The 23,677-nt window shown below is 39.3% G+C and overlaps 1 protein-coding gene across 1 annotated transcript; it reads right to left on the minus strand.

The window, feature by feature from the left end:
* Positions 1 to 1,916: 1,916 nt before the first annotated feature.
* Positions 1,917 to 15,040, minus strand: LIN7C (lin-7 homolog C, crumbs cell polarity complex component). Its single transcript, XM_061479196.1, has 5 exons — positions 14,956 to 15,040; positions 9,751 to 9,869; positions 8,553 to 8,624; positions 7,977 to 8,186; positions 1,917 to 5,466 (listed from the first exon to the last, which is right to left on the minus strand). The coding sequence occupies exons 1-5, from the start codon at positions 14,990 to 14,992 to the stop codon at positions 5,311 to 5,313; spliced, it is 594 nt and encodes a 197-aa protein (XP_061335180.1). The 5' UTR covers positions 14,993 to 15,040; the 3' UTR covers positions 1,917 to 5,310.
* Positions 15,041 to 23,677: the final 8,637 nt, after the last annotated feature.

Consider the following 23,677-nt stretch of genomic DNA (forward strand, 5'->3'; position numbering starts at 1 on the left):
CCTGGTAGATGTGGTTTTACTTACCTTTGGAAGTACACAATTCCAAGTCTTGCACTGTTTGGGAAGATGACTTCTTGATTGCATTAATGGGGCATTTCAGGTTTTTTTTGCACCTCTACAAATCTATTTTCTATATAGGCAAGGAGAAATCCGAGATAAAACATGGAAGAATGTGTGTCTGAGCTGCCTAAAAGATACAGTAGGATGGAAAAAAAAAATCCAGTAACTTCATACAAAAACCTGGATAACTTAGATCAACATGCCGGGGGGGGGGGGGGGGTGTGTGTGTGTGTGTGGAATGAGATGATCTTTAAGGTCCCTTCCAACTGTAATCATTCTATGATTCCACTTTTGCCTTCTATGCTACCAAATCAGATTAACCAGCCAGGAAAATATACTATTAAAAAAAAAAACCAAACCCAAACCAACTGTTGAATGAGAGGCACAAAATTTACTCTAGAGGGAGAAAATGACTAAGTATCACCATTTCTCTATAGGACACATAACTGCAATGTAAGGTTTCATAAAACTGAACATGATCACCTAGCACTACTGCAACATATCCATCTTTACTCCAGCTTCCATAGTAACAGAAGCCTTTCTATACAGGCAAGATTTATCAATACATTGAGCTATATAATTAAACAGAAACAAGGGTTATACAGATATCCGAGGTCTGTTCAGTTTGGAATTAATACACCCAGTTTCCCAAAGTCTTGCAACAAAGGTTCTTAATTTTCCTTTGAGGAGTGGGGAAGAAATGACTAACGTGTCTGAGCAGAAGACTTGATTTTAAACCTTTTAAGCCTTTGTTATCAATAAAATACCCAATTTACTTCAACCAACCAACCAAAGGTGAGGGATGCAAAGAGTTCATTTTACTTCTCACGATTTTGTTACTCCAGACCCAAGACGTGTCTCTAAATCAACAAGAAATAGTAGCTCATCACAACTTCAATACTAACTTAATTTTAAAAGGCTTCCCTGCAACTCCAGTTGCAGTTTTCGTGACTGGGGGTTTGTTTTTTTTAACAGTTACAACTAGCTACCGATTTTATCCTGGGGCACGCTCCTGAATCTCAGATTTTTTGAGTGTGCTATCTCAGCCTCAGACTCTCCAGGCAAAGGACAGCTTCCCTGTAAAAGTGAACATGGCAACCCTGGCTTTTCTCTTTTAACCAGCTTCAAATCAGGATTTTACCAGACAAAGAATCACAGAAGCCCTGCTACTAACTGCTCTGTATCTCATGCTTCCCTGTAATTTCAACCAGTTTGCCTACCTTCCATGGTTCTCACCCTCACACCAGTGCAATCCCTTTGACCATGTGCTTTTCGAGTTCACTTATGTCCATGGCAATGGACTCAACAAAACCTGACAACACCATTCATGTTTTCTGCTAGCTTAGGGCACTAAGCTTGTTTGGATATCAACTGCTAGATACAGTTGAAAATGTAAGTCAGAAATTAAGGATGCCCCACCAACTTTTTCAGTTGTTTTAAAATCAGTTAAGCCAGTAACCACAACGAAAAACATGACATTGATGAACTGCAGCTTTTTAAGCTATGAAATGACATTAACTTCAGTCTTTGCTTCCATGTTGTAAGCCTTATGCTTATGTATCATTTGAGTTTATGCAGCTGAGGACTATGGAGGTGTCAAAAATGCAGGAGGCCCAACGTATTATACTTGGTACTTGGAGAGCATTTCCTTCTCCAACATCGGGGTAGGGAAGGAAAAAAATCCATACACAATCAGGAGAACTAACTAATAACAGCTTGAAGTTTTCCTCTTCAGACACCCACACACATGCAGGGTGTTTATATTGAGCCCTACAGATTATGAACACCCAATTACAGCAGTCTGAAAGAAGTGCCCAGAATGGGAAGTCAGAAGAAAAAGGCACAAACACAACACATGCAAAATTTAACTTTTATTTTTCTGTTGATAAAACCCAAAGATCCCTCACAGCAGCAACAGATGCAGAAGTATCTGCAGAAATGACACCTCTTCTTAACCTCTTTGCATACCCAAGTATGCCAAGTGTATAGGGACTGCATGTTAACACAGTACAGGCACTGCTCAGTAGTAACAGAGATCAAGTTTCTTGGCATATTTTAACCCATCCTTTCCTCAACAGTATAGCATTTTCATAGTAGTAAAGATGAGTATTAATAAATTGTCTGTTTATGGATTTTTCTGTTGTCATTTAAAAACTTTATTAACTTCTACATGTACAATTTATATTCCCAGATACACCTCCCCACGTTTTGTAGTAGCTGACAAGCTGTATCCAAATGCTACAACTCAGAATGAAAATGCTACCACATTTAGCACCTCTGGCTTCACTAGCGTAAATATTCCCATAAAGTAACAAAACACACCTCTTGTTTCAGTAACACAAGGGATACAGGTTTTAAAAGACACATTTCTACTTCCTTTCCATACCCTTTTTAAATATATATATGTTTATATATAGCTCTAAAACAGATCTGTACTATTTTACAATTAAATTAAAACACATCCACAATCAGTCTAACTAGTGATTTTGTCTCAATATCTTAAACATTAGCTGTTCCATAAAAATATACAATTCAACATGGTTGTATCAGTAACATGAGGCCTTTTGAAAGAGGCCCATGACACACAACCAAAGCAATTCAGTGCTCAATGTCATCTAGCTGATAAATATCTATACTGCATTTTCAAACAACCAGTATCTTTAAAACCCAAATTTTTCTTTGCAGGCTTACCATGCTTACAAACATGCAGAAAGCAGTCACATTTCTCACTTGTCTGTAGCAATCGCATTGTTTTTTTCAATGGGTCAACTGACAAAGTACAAACCTCATTCTGTCATTTTTAGATCACTAACCTTTTCCTTTCCTTCACATACTGAATTATTTCACAATGGATCATACCGTTCCATGTGAGACTAGGGATTAGCCATGTAGCAAGAACTGCACTTTTCAGTTTAAGCTTCTAAGAATCAAATTCTAACAGTCAATTAGGATGCACTCATAGCTGCCATACAAGTGAACAAACATCCAGTAGACAATTAAATTAATTCTAGATATATACCAAAAGGCGAAGCTTAAAAAACAAAAACCAAACCAAAAAGACCCCAAAACCTAAACTATACAAGTACAGCCTCAAGCCTGGCAGATTCCAAGAAAAGGACCTCTGTCCAGAATTATTCTTCCCAACAACAAGCAAAAACCGTGCCACATCAAACACGCTTGAGATAAGACATTAGTTGCTTCCAGCTGGAGATTCCTTGTAACTACCACAGCATCATTCCACAGAAAGTTTTACAGCAATGGTGATGTGCAGTACTTCTGCAGTACAAACAAGAATCCTCCAAGTCAGAGGCAGTCAGTAATAACACCCCAGACAAGTTCACGTCACGGTAACCTGGCGTATAAACCTCAGCACATTCTACTCTTACGCATGTAATAACCAATAATTTAGGTACTAACTATTCCAAGACCAATACAGTCAGTCTGTAGATAAGACTACAATAGAACATACTAAAAAACCCACAAGAGGTATGACAATTAAGATGAATATTTCTTTTAAACAGCAGAAAGTCAGGGAAACATCTGGAATTCTGTTGCACTAATTATAGCTTCTGCTTCCTAGTATAAAAATACATCTAGAGAGTCAATTCAGAACTGCATACAGAATTATACCCTCGCCTTAACTGCTTTAAAATTAGTACAAAATAAGTTACAGGAATGATTGTTGCAAAATTGTGTCAGTATTACAAAAATCATTATATGAGAACACCAACTGCAAATTATTTACAGGCGAGGTAATACAGTTTCCATAATAATGAATTACAATTTAGCAGAAGTGTAAAAACCATGTACTCACCAAAACATTACAAAATCTGGTATCATTATCAGCTACCCAGTAGATCATGATTAGGTTTTGTAGCTGATATACAACATATTGTTAAGAAAAGTGCCAAAATACTGCTACGTAAGAATCTTTTTTCCAAAACCATTCAGCAAAAAAACCCCTGCAGATTCTATGTTAAGAAATGCCTAAAGGAAACAGGAAAAACAAAAAAAGGGATGTCAATTGTACAAGTATGTCTTATTAAATGCCTTTGAAAAACCTGCACATTCAATTCATGCTTAAAGGTCTGACATGAAAGAGGCTTATTAAAAAAAACAATAATAATCTAGAAATACCAATAGATGACTTTTCAGGGTTATCTTAGGCCATTTTAAAAGTACACATTCCTCTTAAATTCATGAAATCTATGGAGACTAAGAACATTCTAAGCATGGCTGGACTGCTAAGGGTTGCTGTGATCAGTGGCACAAAGTCCTGCTGGATGCTAGTCTCTATTGGTAGACCCTAGGTGTCTGTACTGGGGCCCACTCTGGTTAACATTTTCACCAATGTGAAGGGGCGACAGGACACAGCACACTCTCAGCAAGCCAAAGGGACCTTGGCATGCTACAGAAATGGGAAACAGGAGTCTCTCAAAGTTCAAAGATAAGTGCAAAGTCCTATCCCAGGGAAGAATAACCCCATGCACCAATACAGGCTGGGGGCCAACCTGCTGCAAAGCAGCCCGGCAGAGAATGATACCAAGCTGACCATAAGCTACCATGTGTCCTCGTGGCAAAGCAGCCCAGCAGTCTCACGGTCTGAATCAGGAAGAGCACTGCCAGCAAGGTGAAGGAAGTAATTCTTCCTTCCCCTCTGCTAAGCCCTGACAAGCCACAACTCAAGTGCTGTGTCCGAAGTCTGGGCTCCCCCTGCATACAGACATCGGCATTACAAGAGCAAGTCCAGCACAGGGCCACAAAGATGAAGCAATTGGAGCATCTGACATACAAGAAGCTGAGAGAACAGGGATTGTCTAGCCTAGAGAAGAGGCGGCTCAGGGGTGATCTTACCAACATGTGTAAGTGGCTGACAGGGAGGAGTATAAAAGAAAAGGGCCAGATTCTCCTCAGTAGCATCCAGTGGCTGGACAGGAGGCAATGGGCACAAGTGAAAATACAGGAAGATCAAACACTAGAACAGGTTGCCCAGAGATCTTTCGGAGTCTCCATCCTTGGAGACGCTTAACGCCACAGCTTGTTGCAGTCCTGAGCAATCTGCTCTAGCCAGTCCTCCTCCAAGCAGGGGGCTTGGACCAGATGATCCCCAAGAGTCCCTCCAAACCTCAATCATTCTGTGATTCTACAAAATGGACAGGGTCTTTTTAGCCCAGGCACTGGATCAACTGAGTCACAAACTATAAAAATGCAAATGGAATATATTTTCTCCTCAAATTATTGCATTCGAAGTTAATTTTGCTGCCTGCGTTTTGCTGATCTCATTTTTTCAAATCTTGACTCCATTTCTTCCAGGACCTTTGGTGTGTATCGCACAACTAATTTAACCTTCCCTTGAGCTGCCTTCAGCAGTTCTACAGCTTTTTCATGGTGTTCACCTTCAACGCTCTGCAAAGCATAAATGATGGAGTATTAGTAAAGACACATACTGAAAACAGACTTTTTTTTTCATTTCTTTGTAAAATTTCTACACAATCAGCTACTGAAGTTTTCTAGTTTGAAGACTGCACAAGGACAACCTCACCCATGTTCAAGATTTATTCTTCAGCAAATCAGTAAGAGGTGATGAAAAATATACTCATTAGTATTAACAGAGTACTACAAAACTTTTGGTCAGGTTTATGCTGAACAATCATATTCTGTATTTACATACACCAACCAAAACAAGGGTAACATTAGGCAGTTCTGAAATGACACTTAAAAACCAACACATTCAGGAGGATGCTTATTTAAAACTCCAGATTGTTCTTCTTTCTGAATGCACTTTAAAATCAGCAGCCACCTTCTATGTGCCTAATAGGCTGCCACAGACAACTGCAAGATAGCTGCCTTCTTGATGTTATCCTGTGTTATGACAGTGCAGAACAGTGCATACTGAGTGCTGCACTGGAGAAGCTAACATGTGGCATGCTGCTTATCTTAGTGCTCCACATACCTCTCCATAAATGCAAGATTTTCAAGTTAATTTCCTCTAAATTGATTCAGAACAGCCTAACCCAACTCAGTAAGAACAGAATCAAAATACTTTCCTTAAAGAACTCTCAGAATTTATTAGGGTTATACTAGATCTGTCTAATTACAAATTGTAGCCAACAGTTCTCAACAACTGCATCCAAATATACATTCCTGCACAGCACACATTTTATCAGCCAAACTTATTTCTCCCAAACTTATTAAGCACAATGATGGGACTACCCCAAGCCTACCTCCCACTGGTGCTATTAGAAGCTAGAAGGCAGGTGATGTACCTGTTGATTGTAGGGTTTCCCCGTTACTATAACATTACTTACAGAAAAAAAGACAACAGTTAAAAAAAAAAAAAACAAACCCAAGTTATTTCTCTTCTATCAGACTTAACACAACACAGACATTTGAATGCTTTCATTTGTGTTATTCAAGTAGATGTGTAGGCTGTTCTGGTTAAAACCAGTAATAAAAGACTGGTAAAAGTCTATGTTTAATTATATCAACATGCCTGCAATTCTGGAGTACATTCAAAATCTCCCATCTGAAAAAAACACAGACTTGTTTTAAGGCACATTCACTGCAGTCTTGGCAGTGACTTTTTTAACTATTAAATCAGGAATTACAAGAAAATGCCTGTCACATATTAAGATGACAGGATTCCCTCTGTAAACATCAGATGTTTTTTCTGAGACTACATTAACATTCTCAAAAGCTTTTTATGCACTCACTCACTGTATTCATGCAATGGCAATATATATTTATACATGTGCTTGCACACACATGCAGTCATTGTTAGCTGTACAAACTGCCTGATGACCAGGTTCAGTTTCAGGTGGTGTTTTTTCTTTTACGAGAGTCTGTGCATGAGGAAAGCCTCCTCTGAAGAGAGTTCTACACCTGTCCCTCAATACTTAATGCTTCAAACTAACAGGAAGGCTAGGCCAAGGACAGTTGCATCACTACGGCCATCCATGTCACTCTTTCATGTCCGTAAAAGGACAGCTGGACTCCCAGATATTAGCCAGGAGCCGAGCATGTCAGAGATCTGCCCTAGCAGAGACTTTTCAGAGTACAGACACCCAGTTAGCCTCTATTCCTTCAAGTGTCAAAAAAACCCTCACTTGAATTAAGAAGTACTCTGTCTTCAAATACAATTGGGTTTACAGAAGTAGTGATAAAAACCAAAATTTTAAGCTATCATATACCTTCTCTGCAAATGAAAACACTATTTTGAGAAAGATTTACATGCATTTGACTAGCAGCTGCCTTAAGTCAATGGCTGTCCATAGCCTCCTCTTTCCAGCCACCCTGTGATCTGGTTTTTGTATTCTCGTTCTTTAGAAGAGGATGCTCATTAAAAGTAAATATCCACAACAGCATTTGATATACATACTGCTTAAAATATGGTGAAAAGCCTCTGGTGTTGAATGTCAGTGCACTTAAGTGGAAGGAAAAAAGCATCACACAACTGAAGATAACACCACCTTGTAGTTCCATCTTACTACAGCTGTCATTATGCAGTAGCATTTTTACAGAGATAACGAGAATGTGCTCAGTCTAATGCAACACATCATAATTTATTACTTACCTTAGAAGGTGCAAAAAATTGTATTAATTAAAATCTGCATCATGAAACTTGGATTTCACAACACAATACTTGGACTAAAAGTATACAACCCCTCAGAATCCGAAATACTGACATAAATATTGCAGTTCTCAAGTCAAACATCTTGGGAACCAAAGCATAGTCCTAGAACTCTCAAGGCACACAACTCCACAGAAACCTAAATAAATTGCACTTGTGAGGATAAAAAGAAACTATTTTGCCAAGATTAAAAAGATGACGTCAAGTTTGTGCCATGTATATTCTCCGTATGCCCCCACGTGGAATCAAGTAGTTACTGCTATGTAAAGTGGAAACCAATTCCTACCACTCCGTTTACAGAAAGCAGCTGGTCTCCACGTTTCAGGCCTCCGTGCCTATCAGCTATACCGCCGGGGATAATACGAGAGATATAGATTGGAGAATTTTGTTCTTTGCCTCCCATAATATTGAATCCAAGACCTTCTTCGGTTTTGGGTAGTTCAACCACTCTGGGATGGGAATGGCCTTCACTAGCAGCAAACGCAGCTACGGTGGCCTGTAAGAAACAATATTTTTCTATTTATAAGCAATTAAATATAGACCTCTTAGCTAGACACAGCGAGCAGACTGGAAAAGTACTTTTAACTCCAAGTACCAAAATGTGAAGACAAATGAATTTAATTCTCTAGGTACCAGGTAATGGTATCTAGGGAATAGAGAGTAGCTTGAAAAAGTCAGAACTCCAAGAATAAAATTAAAATAGAACAATCTTAAAAATATCTAGTTTTTGGTTATATCTTTTAATAACCTGCTAAGATTATCCATTTTATCAGACATCTAGATAATATCCTACTGAATTTTAAATAATCTGCTTCTGAAGTAACAAATTACTTCAGAATACAAGTTACAGTTTGGCTTTTACCTTCGCCGTTGCATTAGCTCTAACTTCTGGGCTGCTACTGATATCCACAGTTTCATATACGTGTTCATACACCTACAGAGACAAAACAGTTAAAGTATGGGGGAAAGAGATATTTTTCTGCTTAGATAATCTAACAAAATACCAGGTATAACGAAAAAACATGTAACTTAACAAGTACACACCTCGAGTAAGAAGTTTCTCCCCAATTCACTACAAGGTGTCAAGTGACAATGTGCCATACTACAAAGAAACAACTCTCTTGATACCTTTATTGCTCAGTTAACCCATGCAGATCTATGTCTCAGCCTCAGTCTTCCTCCTTCCATAGCATCCAGACCTCATCATCAACTCAGAAGTGCTTACAGCTCTAACACATGACTGGAGGCATGGATTACTATCTTTTCTTGTCCGATTCGATGTGAAACTCTTCAGTAAGGATGCACACAAAACCATTTAAGGAAAGCTCTTAAAAGCTCTCCTGACAACCCATCCCTTCCCGCAAGATCCCCATTTTTCCTTCAACTCATGCAACTAATTGAATACCTTAGGAAAAAAAAAAAAAAAAAGCTATTGAAAACACAGAGGCAAGGAATACTAATGCTAAGGAGGTGCTTACACTGAAGGCTAACCCACATCCTCACATCTACCTCACAATTTGGACTTGTGAAGCAATAAAACATACTGCCCTCAACAGGATGAGGACATTAAGAGGATACCTCTGTCTAAAACCAGATCTTTTACATGACTTCAGGTGTTACCATCAGTGGTAGCACCACCACCAACAGCAAGGCATATTCAATCACCTAAGAATCTCTAATAGAGTAACTGGAATGAAGATGAGGTGGTGCAAGGCTCCACCTTGAGGAGATGTGGATGTGGCTTAAAAGAAACGAGGCAACTGGTACTTTGTCTATTCTTACATTCTAAGAGGATAACAGCCTGCTACCTGCCAGTAAGGACAAACTCTCAAAATAATCTCTAAAAAGTTACTTGCTCCTGAGCTATTAATGCACCTATGCTATCCGCACTTATTGTTATTTTCTTCTGAACTTTTAAAAGTAGGTCTTGTTCTATGAAGTGGTGTCAATCAAATTCAGCCCTTAGAGCAAAATCAGATTACTGCACTGGGCACAAAAAGGAAAAAGTAAAACATACTGGGTTTCAACTAAAGGTAACTGCTTACGTCAGGTTAGCTTACCTCCCTTACAGCATTACAGAATTCACTTTGAAGGACCCTTTGCAATGCTTGTAGCTTTTGCGGTGGCACTTCTCCACTTCTCTGTAATTTTTCCAGCAGCTCAATTGCTCTGCAGATGTCTACAGAAAAATAAAACAACGAGGAACATCTGAGGAAATTACAGGTTTGTTTTTTCTTTCTTTCTTTGTTTTAATGGAGCAGTCTGTGTGTGCACATTTTTACACATAGCTTTAATGTGTACACCCTTGATTTCTCCCATAAAACTGTATGTTTACAAAATGGTACAATAAAACACTCTACTTTCAGAATATTTTTAAGTCAACCACAACAATCCCTCCCTGTAATCTGGAGTTATCACTGCCAATCTGATTTTTCCTTGAAGTTTAAATCAGACTGAAATATTTAATTGATACATACGCTATCAGCATCTCTTATGCGTACTTCGTAATTTATCTACTGCCATTGATCACATTTTGTTAAAACAAGCAAACCAGCTAAAATATTGTCAAATACACTGTTTAACATTCCTTTTATATACATATAAAAAAATATTTTTAGTTCAACAAGACTCATTCAATACTTTCCCTACAACAGGGCTGAGAATTATCTGGTCTATTATCCTCCAGTGCTTGGAAAAAAACAACCAAGCTCCTTTTCATATTCTCAGTTGAGAATACCTCTGTTTTAGAACCCTAAACCCCAAACCTCTTTGTTCCAGTTCCTAGAAACTTGTTCCTAAGAATTCACGATGTCCATATGATTATAAATGTAAATGCTGCTTTGTGAAACTGAACTTCCTGTAAAAGGTTTGATTCCAGATCCCTACAACTCAAGAAGGGCATCAATGCCATGTGATGACATGCTCCTGGCAGCTCTAGAAGAGTACAAGACATTCATATCCCTTGTATTTCCATTAGTGATGATTCTGAATCACGCAAGTCCTTGAACAGAAGCAGAACATTCTCTCGGAAAAGCAGATAGGAAGAATTAGTTTCATTAGCACACAGGCAAAGAAGCAGTGATTAATCTATTATATAAATAAGGCACAGATTATTTTAGAAAAGAATGGAGTCTGGGACACTGCTATATCCCAAATGTATTACTTCCTTCTCCATTTTTCATGTGAACGCACTCAAATGGCACATCAGCACAGAAAACGTGCAATAGCCGTGAACTTCTAAAAGCCCAAGTTTAAGAAAAGAGAATTTATATAACAAGATGAAAAGACAGTGGGGTGTATGTTCTGAAACAGAGGTCAACTGCACTGAGAAGAGACAACTCATGCTCTGTCCACTTCGTGTTATCAGACACACCTGCAGGTGGTACAGTCAATGAAACAAGGTACAGCTTAACCTCTCAGGCTGGTCATCCACGGACTGGAAGTGAGTCCTTCAGTGAGTCCTTCATGGAACAACATCCAAGTATTATCACTATAGCCACAAGACACAAATTATATCAGATGAGAGTTAAGATTTCTATGCACCATGAGAATTTGGTGTTTTCTGGCAAGCATTTCCAGGCTTTACAAGCACCAGTTACCTGAAGCAAAGAAGTATCAAACCTTAAATTCCAGCTATTACTAATCTCAACTCCTCAGAGGACTCACTTCACACAGGCATGCCTATTTGCTATTTGTACAATTACAAAATTCAAAAACACTTCTGAAGGTTTTAATTTCCTAACACACATTTTGTATTTCAATTAACATACAAAACAGTTGGTGAAATTAAATTAATTCTATATGTGATTGTCGATTCCTCTTCAAGTGATGAAAAATCCCCAACATTTTTAGTAACTCTTGTGTTCAGCAACAGCAGTGCAAGTTGTCTGTATTCCATCAAATCTTGCACTGAACAGCTTGAAGTAGAATGATCAACAAATGGCAGTAGCAGCATTTCCAATCCTGCAACACTCCATATATTCATGAAAAAAAGTCTAGAAAGTATGTAAATTACAATACAGCTATCATGTAAATACTTGCAGATGTTTGCAGACAAATGACTGTTTCATGCACAGGAAGAGTACAGCTGTACACAGCTGTACCCCAATTTGGGGCCCATGAAGCCTGTTAAGCTGTAAGGTGCAGGAACTTGTTAGGTAACAATTTGATTACAATACTGCAAGAAATCTTAAAGGGTGACAGCAACCCAGTGATCCAAAGAGCAGCTGCAGAAATGAAGACTCCAGAAACAGTTTTGCTAATTTCTCCTATTTTTTTTTGACCTTCATGTTTCATCAATAAACTCGGTATATTTCCTACCTGGATCTCCTAAGAGATGAAAAATTTTAATTACATAGCACTTTATACCCTAAGGTAAAATCGTCTAGTTTGGGAACCAGTTGTGTCTTTCCTGAAGCGCAGACTAAGAGCATAGAATCAGCTTGTCAAAAAGTGACTGGGATACACTGAAATGGATTAATTTTAGATGGAAATAAAGCAAAAAACATAGTTGATTAAGTAAAGGCTTCCAGATCAAAGCACTAAGCTGCTCCTGGTAAAAAACCAAAGCAGACTAATGAAGCACAAAAGTCAGATCCTCAGCACTCTACAGATCTCCTTTACCACACTGTACCTCTGGCTCAGGTAGATACAGGCAATGATCCCATTACCAACACACTTCCCCTCCCTCCCCCAAGGGACCCCATTATAGGAGCCTGAAAGTGAAATGAGTGTAACTTTCTCCCACTGAACTGCATTTCGTACTATTAGTCAGAAGCTGAAGATTCAATCTCTCCCAGCAATACTGCCCTGGAAAGGAACTAGTTTGGCTGGGAATAAATGGCAAAACACACCTTTCATTTTCAAGAAAAGGCTGTTGACTGCTCTGCTGATGTAGTGTGCTTCCTCCTGAACTACTGCTTGTGATATGATCAGCTGAAAGCTGTCTTCCTCACAATATTATCATGACAGTTTAGCCAACTGTTCCGCACCAGAGGCTGAAATGGAACACTACAGAATTGTCAGTGATGGATTTCCACAAGGATCAATGTAGAAATAACTCCAGAGGTAGGTGATTAAAAAAACCCCATAAAACTCACTATAAAAATGAGTCCACACATAACTAAAAAATGGATTTACTTTTAACCTTTTCATCCTTTTTATACCAGTTGCCTGTTCTTCACAGATCATTTTTTGTGCTCACAGCATCAAAGTCCTGAAAAAGTAAGACACATTTAAACTAAAAAAAATGTGGGAGAAAAAGACAGCAAGATGCCACCACTCCAAGCATATGTGTGAACAAAACACAGAAAGAGAAATGCAGCAACCTCATAGATACTCCTGATTAACCACCTCCACTGCTTATGTTCAAATAGTCTGGATTCCCAAACTGTATGTAGAGTTATCACACATCACCACCAAACCATACAGATAACTTTGGAACGTTAAATGTTCTTTCATCCCTGCCCTCCAGTGAATTTGGGTGGTGGTGTTTGCAATGCAGCTTGGAGGAGAGAACAGACGGGAAAATTTTCAATTGCCCTGATGGTAAGCTATGGTAACCATTTTAAATCAGCTCTTTTTCCACACTATTCTCTCCTTTCTTATGCTGTATGCCAACAACACTAGTGATGTTCACTTTCTATTCTCTCCTTTCTTAAGCTACATGCCAACAACATTACTGATGTTCATTTTCAAGCTGCTGTTGATTCATCGTCAGGTTATCTGCAGTCAGCCCCACACAATTAACAGAAGTTATTTATTTCTGTAAATAAGCCTCTGGCTTTTGTGGGTCCATTATACTGTGCTCCCTTTTTCTTTACTTAAAAAGGTCAATATGCCAGAAGACTAAATAGCTCCTTTGTTACACTGATCCCTAAGTAACCCTGCAGATTTGTTTACTTTCATGGATAATGCATAGTAGCAAGGTATTGAGGTGGAGAAGGATGCTGCCTGAGGTTTAAATCCAGACCTACCAAGAGAAACTAATCCACTGCCAAAGCAGCTGCTCTAATTAACAAGCTTTGGAGTAGGGAGGGTAGGTGAGCTGTGGAGTGAGAATCAAAGTCCTTATATAAGTCACTATTTACAGGCTTTCCCTGACACAAGTGATTCACTTGTAGAATGGGAAAGAGGGTCAGGCAAACAGAAAAAATTACTTCTGTGGTAACTAACATGTGCTAGTACCACTAGCACTATGAGCAAAGATGGTGGTTCCAATGGAAACAGCAGCAGGAAAACAGTCAGCTCATCCAGTCATCTACACTCCATTTAATTACTTTCTTTCTCAAAAATAAGATTTCTCATTCTCAGTATTCTTTTCCTATTTAAATTCCACTTTCCACTCCCTGCTTTCCTACATACGCATTCATAAGCCCATCATATATATTGTTATACAAGCATGTGTTCACTGAGCTACTGTGGACCTCGCACAGTTCTGAAGAACCACCCTGAAGGAAGTATATCTTTGTTTCTTAAAAGCCCTGGATACAAGACACAAACGTATTACAGAAAAAAATACCTAACTAGGGTCTGTATTTTATCTATTTCCCTACTGATTTTAGTACACACTGTATGGTATTAACAACACAAATTTAGACTAGAAACTGAAAAATCGGGGTGAAACCATAAACGTGAGAGTGCAAGAGCTGAGCAGAACCATGAACAAGTGTACGGGGAGCCCTGAATGTATCAGCTTTCTTCTATAAAAATAAGTAAATTACGATTACTAACACAGAGCCTAACAGCTAGAAATTAAAGCTAAGAATTCAGCTGAGTTCAAAAGTGAGCCTTCCGAAGAGAGAAGTAGAAACAAGAAGCTAACAAAAACGCTGGCACTAGCAGAGGCGCAGCACACACACGCACAGGAGGTCTGTGGCCTATGCACCCATGGAAACCCAGACGCCCACTGAAACGCGAGAAAAATCTGCGTGAAGAAAAGCCAAAGGAGCAAGTCCAGCCAACACGCAGCGAGAACCGGAAGCAATGGAAAACACTTCCTAATCAGGCTCCTCTCTGGCTGCCTCTGCGGCAGAGGGGCCTCTCGGAGCGCCGCTGCCCGCTCTTGGCTTCCTCTAGGCCCAGCCTCAAAACGATCAGGCCTCAGCAGGGAGCGGGGGAAAGACAGGAAAAACCATCCCATGGGCTCGGGCCAGCCCCTCGGCAAGGCGCCGCGGAACCGGGCTGGAGCAGCAGCCCCACGGCCGCAGCAGTGAGCGGTCACAGATCAGTGAAAAGCGCCTGTTCCCAACCGCCGCCGCGCTCACCTCGCTCCAACCGCACCGGCTCGCTCAGCGCCGCCATCTTCTCTTCGCTGCGGGCCGAACGGGAAGTGACGCAGCACTGCCGGAAATGTCGAGTAGCGGGAGGGCGGGGATGGTGTTGACCGCCAGGGACGTGACGGCGGTGGTCACGACGGGCGGTTTTGCCGCGATCGTAGAGAGCGGCTTTTGCTCTCCGCGGTAGGAAACGGTGAGGTGCTCGCTTCTCCCCCGCTGGTGTAGCAGGACGTGAGTCCTGTGGGCTCAGCCGAAATTGTGTCAAAACCAGTGTAAAATGCTCTCTGTATGGGGCTTTTTTCCCACCTCTTAACACGTCTAAGGACTTTTCACACGCTAAAAACGCCACAGAGGGTGTGCCTGTCTTTCTGCACACCTTGGGTGCAACTGGAGATGCCCTGGCAGTGTTCAAGGCCGGGTTGGACGGGGCTTGGAGCAACCTGGTCTAGTGGAAGCTGACCCTGCCCATGGCAGGGTGTGGAACTAGATGAGCTTTAAGGTCCCTTCCAACCCAAACCAGTCTGGGATTTTATGAAATGTTCTGCCTACGTGAAATGTGAAGCATGTATTTTACGTTGCTTGTTTGGCATCAGTTTAATGTATGTGTGGGACTAATGTATTGCATTTACTTTCTGTATTAAATTGATGTGTGTACAAGTATGATTTAGATAAGCTATTAGGAGGTTCTTCCCTGTGAGGGTGGTGAGGCCCTGGCACAGGTTGGCCAGAGAAGCTGTGGCTGCCCCATCCTTGGCAGTGTTCAAGGCCGGGTTGGACGGTGCTTGGAGCAACCTGATCCAGTGGAAGGTGTCCCTGCCCGTGGCAGGTGGTTGGAACTGGATGAGCTTTAAGGTCCCTTCCAACCCAAACCAGTCTGGGATTCTGTGATGTACCTGTCTTTTTCTGGAAAAAAAAAAAAGCAAGAGACTACTTCAGGCCATGAACTTATATATTCTTAATTTCTACTAAAGGTATAACTCTTCATGTTTGGCTTTGATTTTACCCACATTTTGTATTTATTTTTGCTTTGAAAGAAAATAGCTCTCAACAGGTCTAAAAGTGTCTGCTAACATGACAGTGATGTACTCTCTCCTCTCTGTGATGCATTTTAATGCCAGTTCCTCTCAGTTTGAAGGATGCAGCGTGTGCATTTTAATGAAAAGGTCATGTGAATGGTATTTTGCAGGTGAACAAAATTCAATCCTCACAGACTAGTCTCCAGCAAGCAAAAGTATTGTAGCAGCTGGAACCATAGAATGTTTCTGGAATAAAATCCAGATGCTTCTATCACAGTCATACACAAACTACCATTCTTGTCACGAGTGATTGAAGTTTTAAATAGCCTGCTCTGACTTTGGACAGATGAGCTTATGGAGAAAAATGAGTGTTCAGCAATATTTCATAAATCTTAATGTTTTTCCAAAAGATGTGCAATAAGAATACATGTTGAAACATATCTTTCAAGTGGCATTATTCTGACTCCAGTGAAGACTGAAGATTCACAAGTTAAAGCAGCTGCTTTAACTTTCTTGTAGACCCAGTGAACTGGACAGTGACGTTATGAGAATAAGAAAATCTGAAAAGCACATTTTATGAAGTGCTTCCACTGTCTTCTTCATAGCGCTGTCCATCTTAAACCACATTGCTTCAGGAATTCGTGCTGATTTATACCTACAGGGAAAAGAAACCAACAACAGCACAATAAAGCTTGTGGTTTTAACTGTGATCTGTGAAGAATGTTGTATTAGTTATTTGCGTTTGTTTGTTCTTTGTTTTCGAAATAGACCTTACTTTCTATGATTTTATTTTATCTGAGAAAGCTAGATCTTTTTACACCAGAAGTTCTGTGGTCATCAGGAAAACTAGTGGGCATATAATCTTACTAAAGAACAGAAAAGAAGCAAAATGCCTGATTGTTCTGTTTGGCCTTTGGTTTTTTGTAACACCTATGGAACTAAACCAACTGGACCTGAGAGAAAGAAAACTTTGGCATAAAATGTGATATTGCTGTCTGGTTTAATAAAAGAGCTGAAAGTGGGCATGTATGCCTCTTGTGTGGCCTTCAGGAGGACCAAAGAACATCAGGCCTCATGTTGCAGTGGAAGAAGTGGAATGCCAGTGTTACACAACACAGGAAAGGAAAATAAGGCTACAGGTTATATATAAAAATGAAAAGCATGCATACCCATTTGTCTTTTCCTTTCTGAGGTAATGTTTAAGTGCACTGCTGTATTTTTGCAGGACTGCCTAATTTTTGCAGTGACGTCTATTAAGCTACAAAGCCAGGCGTTGCTGTGACAGAGACGTTTTAGTGCAGTTTTTTGTCTTCAAAAATAAGAAAGGGAATGAGCTGCTGAGTCTATAGCATGCTGCATTTTCTCAAGAAAAAAATCAAAGCATAGGTGGATACTGACAAGTGCAGTATTAATACGACAAACTGCTTGTGCCATCCTCGTCAGGAAATCCCTATCCTGGTAAGCATTTGGAGGAAAAACAGGTCCCAGAAGTGATTCCCAAAGAGTGTGAGTGCTCCTCCTGAATGACTAGGTAAATGTCTTTGCACAATAGTGGCTGAGAAGCATGAAAGTTCTAAGCATTAAAATTCAATTGATGTGTTTTGCTAGCTATAATGAAATTATTAATTTAGACCCATTTGTCTATGTCACTCAAGCTTGTGACATTTTTACCAGAGTTACTTTAAATCTTCACTGATGAATTAGCTGAGGTGTTATCAGATACAGTTTAATGCCACATGAAATATTGGTGCAGTGTGCTGTAGTATATGTCAGTTGGACTTCTGGGAGCAGGAGCATCCTGCAGGTTTTTGTGTGTATGGTGAGTAATTAGAGTTACTGTGGAAGGATTATCAATAATCAAGTGATATAGCCTATGTCTTCATTGGAAGATAGTTGCACTACCAGTCTAAGAGAAAATGGAAATCAGTCTCTAGTGTGAGCTAACTTAAAATGAAAGCAGTTTATTTTAGATGAGAGGTCTTAGCGTGCAAGAAGTTAATTCATAACTAAGAGGATGAGCTTTATTCATAAATTAATTAATAAGGTCTTAATATTTTTATGGTTGTGTCTTACCAGGCAGCCAAACATGGGGCCCTTTAAATCTGGACATTAGACACAGCTGGAGAGAATGCAAATGTGGCAGGATATACTGTACAATTAGCTAGGCAAAATGCAGGAAGGAGAGTGGTTTAAGAAACTTCATTCACTTTCTTTCTGCTCGGGTGCAAGGTTCGGGCTCAAGCTTCTCATGAGAAGGAGACATGGACTGAGGCTAGCTTTGTCTCTGTACAATTCTATCACAAAACTCTGTAAACTTATGGCTTAGTTTGTTGGAAAAATACTTTCTGTGTGTATGGATCTGTTTATATGTGTGTTCTTGTTCTAGCAGGACCAGTCCATAGTGGTCTTGTAGCTAGGTAGTATTTTCCTTCACATCCAGCTGACATGAATTTAATCACAAGGAGACTGGAAGATTTGCTGGATGCTACAGAAAACGTTAGAATGCAGTGTTCTAAAATTTCATCATCCCAATAACATCCTTACAAGTGTAAAGGTGCTAATTAGTGCATTATTTTACCAGATAGTACAAATCACAAACCCACAGCATTTATTTATGTATGTGTTTTAACATGCATATGGTCAGGAATTATTCCGATGTGCTTTTAACAATATTAGGCAAATTTTAAGTCCACACTGAAAGGGATTTTACTTAATTACCTAGCTAATGCCGTAGAATGTACATAGGCATCCAGTTACCTTTAAGGAGGAAATGGCAATCGTGTAACACAGCACACCAATATGCTGAAAAAAAAATTGACTAGTAATGGGTATCAGGACACAATGTATGCTCATAAAAATCACAGAGAGTTTTCTCATGTTCACGAAGAACAATGCCTGGGAAATCTGAAAGGCCAGATTAACCATGATAGAACTTTTATTTATGATTCAGGGCAGAGAAGAGAGTGCCAATTCAATTTTTAGGTTATTAAGACATCTCTTTGCCTTAAGGCTACCATGTTGGTAGAATTTTATTGCTTTAATACCTTTGAATTTAAGTACTTTAAATCTTTGACAGTTGCATTAATATTTGCAATTCCAGCAATACTTTGATTCATTGGCCTAGTCCAGGGTGAGTTTCGTGCTCTACCACTCACTGGTTGATTGTCATTGTCACTGTTCAGGCTTTTATACTAATTGAAAAACATGGTACCTTTTTGGTCATGCACATAACTAGCATTTTTTCTGTTTTCATATGACAGAAGAGAATTTTTCATTGTTACATGTTACAGAACATGCATTTTGATTAATCTCTCACACACTGGTTGATTAACATGTAGAAAGACTCCAGCATTTTGGTATGTGCCACCTGATCACCGTGCCAGTTATTTTTTCCACGTAAAACTTGACTATGTGAGTTATCTCTGGATTTTTTTAGTCACTCCTAGTGAATGTATGAGCACGTAGCAGACATATACAAAGCACTGCCTGTTACTCAGTTTTTTTAAATCTTTTCATTGTCATCCCCCTGGCCTTTTCTATATATGTAAATGCTGTTTACTGATGACAAGGCTGACAGAGGAAGCAAAGTCAAATTGAAAGTCAGTGATGCACCTAAATGCTAATTACAATTAATACTCGGAAATAATTAAATGCATCTGCCTTTCCCACCACCTCCCTTCCTCCTCCCTCCTCCCCCAAGGAAAATACTTGATCTTGCACATGCTCCTTTTTTCTAAAATACATAGTATCTGTTAACAGCCTCATACAGATGAGACAGACTCACCTTACTGCATGATGTAGTAAGCATACACTGTAGTACAGCTCCACAGGAAGCCCTTCACCATTAAGTTTTGAAGGACAGCAAGCTTCTGTTAGCAAAAGAGACTAGTATTATTATATATTAATAGTGATATTATATAGTGTAGTGTTCTATGCAGAGTCAAATCCTATTTTCGAACACTATTTTTACAGAATTTACATTAATATTGTCATAATACAATAATTAAGGAATTATTAATTAATAATTAATTTTCATCTCTAAGCACATTTTCCTTGGTACAGAATTGACGTCTTTCAGTGAATAAAATTGTGTTAATTGGTGAATTTCAGAAGAAACATGGGATGTTTAATTTCACCTTGGATAGGACAGTAATGTTTTTGAAAAGACTGCTATTAAGTTATGCCTTTCTGTACAGTCACAGAGATAAGTTAAGATTGCATTAGCAATATTTGCCTGCCTTTCATGTGCTTTGCTGAATAATCTCATTTTACTTGTTATTTGAACCTTGAAAGTTTGAGTTTACTTTAAAAAAAGAACTAAAGCTATCCAAAATAGATTTGGCAGAACAGCCATTTGACAGAAGAATATAAACATGGTGAGTCTCCCTCTGCTTTCATCACTGGAAGCCGCGTCTGGCCCCTGGGAGGGGTGGTCAAAAGAAGAAACTCTGCCTCTGCAGTATGCTCTTCTTTGCACTTAAACTTGACAGGGCTTTCTGAGTAGGAAAGGGATGGAAGTTGCAAATTCAATGTTTTTCCTGATGTTCACCTGGAACCTCCTATGCTCCAGAAACTACTGTTGAACTTTTTATGCTTACAAAAATGCATCCAGCATTTAGGATCCCCAACAGATTCTCCATTTCCATGTAATAGGGTCCTCTTGTACAGAAAGGAATCTAAGTTTCAATGACACTAACTGTTTTCAGTAATATCACTGATGTTTAAAGAGCTCCAGAAGTGTTTTGTTGTACGTCGCTGAACATTTAAAATTCACAGAAAAGTGTTGAAAGTGTATATATAAAATTTCCTTTTTAAATATTTGAATATTAATATTATTAATAATAAAAAAAAACAGTATCTTCCAGTAGGATTGTGTAGGGCCAGATCACTCATTGATGCAGATGCACACAACCCTGCTGTCTCCACCTCTCTGGCTCACTGGGATCTTAGAGGCAGGGTTCCTATAGTCCCAGGTATTTTGCTGTTAATTGCAGTAGCATTAGGGCTGGATCACTCTAAAGAGGTAACAAGTAGGTATGCTACCTCTTTGTATGTACAGTGCAGTGTATACCATTTTCTCCACATCAGTAAGGATGTTCAGAGCTTACTTTCTGTATATTGAAGAATATACAGTGATTGTTTCCTAAAATACATTCTTTACCTAGACTTCAGTCTCCCTGTCAAAGGTGCCAACCTGGTAGTGGTAGGAATAGATTTTGTTTTGTTAAAATAACTGATATTATCATCTTTACCAAGCCACTAACATGACAAGACCTTGTACTTCACTACTAATATTAAGTAGACTACATTAGCGGTATCTTAACTGGTACAGCCTGTACAGATGTAATACAATCTCCTTCCATACTATTTTATCACATTACTCTGGTTTCTAATCTTGCAAATATTCTCAAGAGGAATTACTCACATGCATAAAGTAACCTCATATTCTTTAATGTTTGCAGACTTGGGTCCCAGGTTACAATATCATTTATATTAAAATTGTTTCTGAGCATAAAAGGCTGCTAATTATTCCAGATTCTGCATCTAGGATTGTATTTTGAAGGGAGAAATACATCTTATTTGTCTGATTTTATCTTTTCCTGTTTTCTTCTGGTCTGTTTTGTAGTTACACATATGGGGAGAGTGATGCACATGGGAAAATATTAAGGTAGTTTGGTGATAAAAGTATTCTCTGTGCTCAAAGACTAAAGAACTGCAACTGATTTGACATTTTACTCTCTTTTTGGCTAAAAAGAGAAAGCAATTCAATTCCTAATATGACTGACAAGCTATATTTTAGTGATCAGTACAGAATGAAATCTGAAACACATTAATTTGTATTTGCACATTTTAGAAACATGGAGTTTTAGTTTTCTTAAGTGTGCCTCCTTGTGTTTTACATTTCAGCCAAAGAACTGAGATTAAATTTGTGTAGGAAGGCAATAAAAGGGGTTTATGAGTACATGCAACTGCTACTTATTTTCAGCCTATGACAAAGTGAATTTCCATGGCAGCTTGTAAATTCATGAAATTTAGAACTTCAGGTAATACCAAAAGCAAAAAAAAAAGATGGAAGAATCATTTCAAAGACCTGGGAAAGCACGCCCAGCCACAAGTCCAGCTGCAAGACAGTGCAATTTGGCAATTGAGGTACTTCTGACACATTTTAATATGGGTTTATGCACTTCTGAACCTAAGTACTTTAATCAGAGTGCTAAGTTAGTGTTCACAGACTGGGATTGTGTTACCTAGGTCCTGTTTGTTCAGTGGTTTCAGCGATGCATGCCCCATAGGTCTTAGCCTTGCAATTCAGTGAAAATACTTCTCCCTGGCCTGATGAGGAACACCCATTTGAAGAGTCTTAGCATGAAAAAGCTTCAAAATCAGATTGCGATACCAGCAGTTGAGACACAACTTCCTGTAACAGCAAGAAAAATAAATTACTACAACCTTTGTAAAAAACAAAAAATAAATCTCTGCTATCTCTCGCTCATGTCAAACACATTAGAACCAATGATTTGTAACAGATGGGAAGAAAGGCAGCTGAGATGATTAGGTGAAAGGGGGAGGCTAAGTTACAAGGAAGGGTGAGGAGAGGATTACTTTTTTTAGTATCATGGGGAATATGTGCTCGGGATTGAAAGAGTGCAACAGAAACAGATTACAACAAATAGATACAGGAAATCTGATTCTGAAGAAGCTTTGTAGCTGAATTTGCCTTTCTCCTTGCAAGACAGTAGAGAAAGTAGTTGTTTCCATCAGAAAATGTAAGCCCACATTCTCCTTGTACTGTTTATTGTCAAACACACCTGCTTTCTAAGCTGCATAAGCCTCCAGCAGGTAGATCCTCAGGATTGGTGTCTGCATTTTAACTCTACTTTTTATGATTTTACAGCCTCTTATACTGCCAGGACAACATTTAGTCCCAGCGTCCTCAAGCAAGTTTCCATCACTTCCTCTAAGAAGCTCTTCTAGCAGCTTTCCAGCAACCAAGAATTACCTTCATCCACAAGTAGTTTGGCTTTACTACATGAAAAAATACAGAATCATGGAATGGTTTGGGTTGTAAAGAATATTAAGCTCATCTAGTTGTATGGACACCTTACCCTAGACCATGTTGCCCAAGGCTCTGTCCAACCTGGCCTTCAACACTGCCAGGGATGGGGCATTTACCCCTTCTTTGGGCAACCTGTTCTAGTGCCTCACCACCCTCACAGTAAAATACTTCTTCCTTGTATCTAACCTGAACTTCCCCTGTTTAAGTTTTAACCCATTACCCCTTGTCCTATCACTACAGTCCTTGATGAAGAGTCCCTCCCCAGTGTCCCTATAGGCCCCGTTCAGATACTGGAAGGCTGCTATGAGGTCTCCACACAGCCTTCTCTTCTCCAGGCTGAACAGCCACAACTTTCTCAGCCTGTCTTCATACAGGAGGTGCTCCAGTCCCCTGATAACTTTGTGGTTTCTGGACTTGCTCCAGCAGCTCTATGTCCTTCTTATGTTGAGGACACAAGAACTGTACACAGTGCTCCAAGTGGAGTCTTGCCAGAGTGTAGTAAAGGGGCAGGATCACCTCCTTTGACCTGCCAAAAATCAGTAGATGAACTGATCTGGAACCCTGAAAGGATCTCAGACTTTAAAACATCCCTAAGATTGTGTTAGCAAACACACAAAACCCACTGAATTTATACATA

The sequence above is a fragment of the Pezoporus flaviventris genome, unplaced genomic scaffold (genome assembly GCF_033815535.1).
Source record: "Pezoporus flaviventris isolate CSIRO_AGI_PZ_B2104156 unplaced genomic scaffold, CSIRO_AGI_Pfla_v1 ptg000143l, whole genome shotgun sequence".
Classification (NCBI taxonomy): domain Eukaryota; kingdom Metazoa; phylum Chordata; class Aves; order Psittaciformes; family Psittacidae; genus Pezoporus; species Pezoporus flaviventris.